Source organism: Endocarpon pusillum (assembly GCF_000464535.1).
Source record: "Endocarpon pusillum Z07020 unplaced genomic scaffold scaffold4769, whole genome shotgun sequence".
Lineage (NCBI taxonomy): Eukaryota > Fungi > Ascomycota > Eurotiomycetes > Verrucariales > Verrucariaceae > Endocarpon > Endocarpon pusillum.
The window spans coordinates 9,204-12,962 of NW_006916460.1; the positions used below are offsets into that span (position 1 = coordinate 9,204).

Genomic DNA, 3,759 nt, shown 5'->3' on the forward strand with positions numbered 1-3,759 from the left:
GGCATTTTGCCTGCGTAAGCTCGTGCATCAGCAAGGAGCTTCGTACGGCGCGGAGTATCAAGGATAGTTCGAGAGGCTCTAGGGCCCTGGGGAGAGGGAGGATTTGAACAATTGCCATCAGCAGGGGCACGCCGGCGACGAGGGAGCTCTGTAGCCATTTTAGAGTTGATTCTGACTTGTGGTTGTGGAGTTGTTAGTAGTTGAAGTTTTGATGGGTAGAAATGTAGAATCCTTAACTGCATAGAATTTTGGCACGGAGCTTCGGCCCCTGTCAAACCAGATACCGCCCTTCATGAGTCCTTATGATTTGGACCCTTCAATTACCCAAGGACCAGAACCTCGGAAACTGAGCCATATTGAATCAGGTCCACCTGGGTCGGACTTTGATCGCCAAGTTCACGACCCGCCTCGCCCGCTACCGCTTGCAAACGCCCCATTGGGGCTAAATTGGGTGCCTCGTCGAGGGTACTCGACACAATCAACGACAAGGGAAGGTTGTGAGGACCTTGATGAATATAAGCTCCTAGAAGCAGAGGTCGAGCAACGCTCTCGTAAAGCTCTTGTTGGCTGGAAGCTCACGTCTCATTCTATTGAACAGTTGACAACACTGCCTGAGAAAATCGACCATCCTGGAGCTGAGAGGTATATCGGCTCAGAGTTGAAGGGCTATCCTAAGTATCTATGGGATAGTAGCACTGGTACCACGGTACTAGCAACAAATGACATGTACAACGAAGGGTATGTTGCTGTATCATACACATGGGGACGATGGAGGCTTGGGAGCGATAATTGGTATTGGGTGAAAGGGACACCATGGGAGGTACCCTCCCTTACGGACTGGAATCCTGATTTTCCAGATCTGAAATGTCACCTTAATATGGCACAATTGACAGATATCTTGCGCCGGATGCCAAATGTCCGATACTTCTGGATCGACGTGTTGTGCATTCCCCAAAAAAAGTCAAGTCCAGAGATGGCAAATGTGAAGGCAATAGAGATTGCGAAACAAGGCGCGATCTTCAAAAACGCTCGAAGTGTACTCGTATATCTTTGGTCCATCGATGATGGAGCACAATTTGCAGCAACCATGAAAGAGCTGAGCGCTATGATGCGCTGGTATTGGCAGATCATGGTTTCTCAAGACTTCCAGGCAACGACAAAACACAATGGTCGTAAACGTTGTGACGACAGCTCCGGGCCAAGACTTCGAGAGGATCCATGGTTCTCCTCACTTTGGACGCTTCAAGAGATGATTCTCGCACCTGCTTCGGTTTGGATTGCTCGAGATGGTTCACATTGCCGACTGAACAATAATGAAGTTCTGACAACGCATACAGTAGCCGATAAATTTCATGACTTTCCCGTTCGAGAGGCTTATTATGATTCCCTTGGCTGCATGAGTCTCGATCCATCACGCGACTATGTCCAATCAAACATCCCTCCGAGTGAGAACAAGTCCAGAGAAGTCATGCGAAGGTGGCTCAAATGGGCTTTTCAGACAGCTTCCATCACCACCTGCGTCGTCGAGTCACGTGGCGGCATGGTTCTAGCTACTTTGGAGCGAAAATATAGTCAACGTCGTGAAATGGCCGTACTAGCAGCGCTCAAGGTTGGCAACGACAAAGGGTATGACAAACAATCCGAAACAGTCAATGGTTTAGCTATTGATCTTTGGAACACATTGATTCAAGCTGAAGGTGGACGGCTTTTTGACGTTTCCCATACCTCGAGCAGCCTCTTGACGAACATGCTCCCTTCGCCTTCTAGACATGTGAGTCAATTCCGGGGCATACGTGCAACATGCGACGGTTGGGAGTTGAGAGGGAATGGAGAGCTGAAGGTTGCTCGGGGGAGCAAGATCAATCAACCTTCCAGGGAAGGAGGAACGGAATACCGATTCCATAACAGAAAAACCTTTGGGGGTAGTCCGGAAGGGACTGTGAGGAAGCACATTTGGGAGTCATCGGGAAAGAAGATTGAAGTCAGGCACGTCAGGTTCATACTAATCGGCAATGACGGCTCAATAAACCCGTTCAATGAAAGTAAATTCGCAGGAGCCCTGGGCGTCATACTGGTCACCACGTCAAACGATATTCATAGTATGGATTGCCTGTGGTATAAGGCAGGGATGTACTATTCCACAGACTATGAGACTGAGCTTTTGGACCACGATATCATCGTGGGCGCATAGATTACTACAGGGTCAAGTACCGCCAAACGACTTCCAAGGCATGGGAATCATCTTTGCCTCCTAGCGTTGTGATTATGACCGAATGAGGTTTCATATGATAAACTAAGGCTGCTAATCATGACTTATAAGAGCAAGAAAGAATGTTCAACATCAGGAAGTTACCAAACGAACATGGACATTTGAATGCATACGCAGCAAGGGTGCGGGCAAGATTTAAGCGACTGTCTAGTGCCAATGACACTGTGAAATAGTTGGCGGTGGTAGACGGCTACAGCCTAACATGAAAAAGTAAACAAAAACTGAGTTCAAAATGGGTGTGAAAGAGTGTTGATTCTACTAATGTTTATTTAGCGTCTTTTGTGTACCAATTCCTCTTATCCTTGGCGCATGGCGCCTGCCTGGTAAACACAGGGTATCCCTGCCCTGTAGGTGTATGACAGATAGTCTCTATAATACGTAAAGAGGTGTAAGTTTAACTTTTAAAAAGCCTTCCTTCTCCCCTCTGATATAGATAACATCAACTAATATATAGTATAAAATTAAGCGACGAGAAGCAAGGGAGTATCTGACTTGATTAGACGGCTAGACTATATAAGCTATAAAGAATAAATTGATTAGTTAATAATTAATTAATATTATCCCTTGTGACCCCGATTAACCCCTGTCGTGGGTGTCCTTCCTTATAGAGTTTAGCGTTAAGAGGTACCCGTGTTTAGCGGTGAGGTTATTTCTGCAGCCTTGGCATTAAGAACATCAAAATTATTAAAGTTATATTCTAAGAGAACATCAAAAGTTAAATTGCTTGCATTAGGCTAATCATTAGAGTTATAAATTTATAAATAGTATTATTTAATATCTCTTAAGATTCTCTACCTAAATATGTTATTTTTATTTCTATAATAATAGGAATTAACTAGAAACAAAAAAAATAGTAAAAAGGAACCATTTTTTAAAAGATATATTCTTTTATAACTTATTAATTACTAAGGTTATAAATCTACTTTAGGCTTTTCCTAGAAGTCTATAAGCCAAGTAAGATAATATTCTTCTTCGAAATTTATATCTTATATAATAATAGAGTTAATTTATAAAATAATTTTTTTAAAAACTACTAATATTTTACCTTTTCTAATTTTCTTCTATTAATAATAGCATTATTAAATTAAAAATTATATATTTAGATAGAGCATCTGAAGAGCTATAAAATGATACTTTTTATACATTTATAACTCTAATAACTAGCGTAATGCAGCTAATTTAACATAAGCATTGGAGTTATAAATCCTTTCACATCTAACGAAGTTGTGTTCTTAACGCCAAGGCTGCAGCAGACTCCTATAATTTTGATGTTCCTAATGCCAAGGCTGCAGAAATAAACTCACCACTAAACACGGGTACCTCTTAACGCTAAACTCTACAAGGAAGGACACCTACAACAGGGGTTAATCAGGGTCGCAAGGGATAGCTAGATATAACTAAGATTATAATAATCTGATTAGATTAGATGCTATAATACTATACTAATTTAATAATCTCTTAATAGAATATATTAAGTCTATCAATTCTTT

At 42.1% G+C, this 3,759-nt stretch overlaps 1 protein-coding gene across 1 annotated transcript; it reads left to right on the forward strand.

Annotated features, from left to right (window-relative positions):
* Positions 1-292: 292 nt before the first annotated feature.
* On the forward strand, positions 293-2,191 carry EPUS_09340 (uncharacterized protein; the record flags this gene model as incomplete). The annotated part of the gene is made up of 1 exon (XM_007805842.1): positions 293-2,191. One exon carries the CDS (start codon positions 293-295, stop codon positions 2,189-2,191), a length of 1,899 nt encoding a protein of 632 aa, XP_007804033.1.
* Between the last annotated feature and the right edge of the window lie 1,568 nt (positions 2,192-3,759).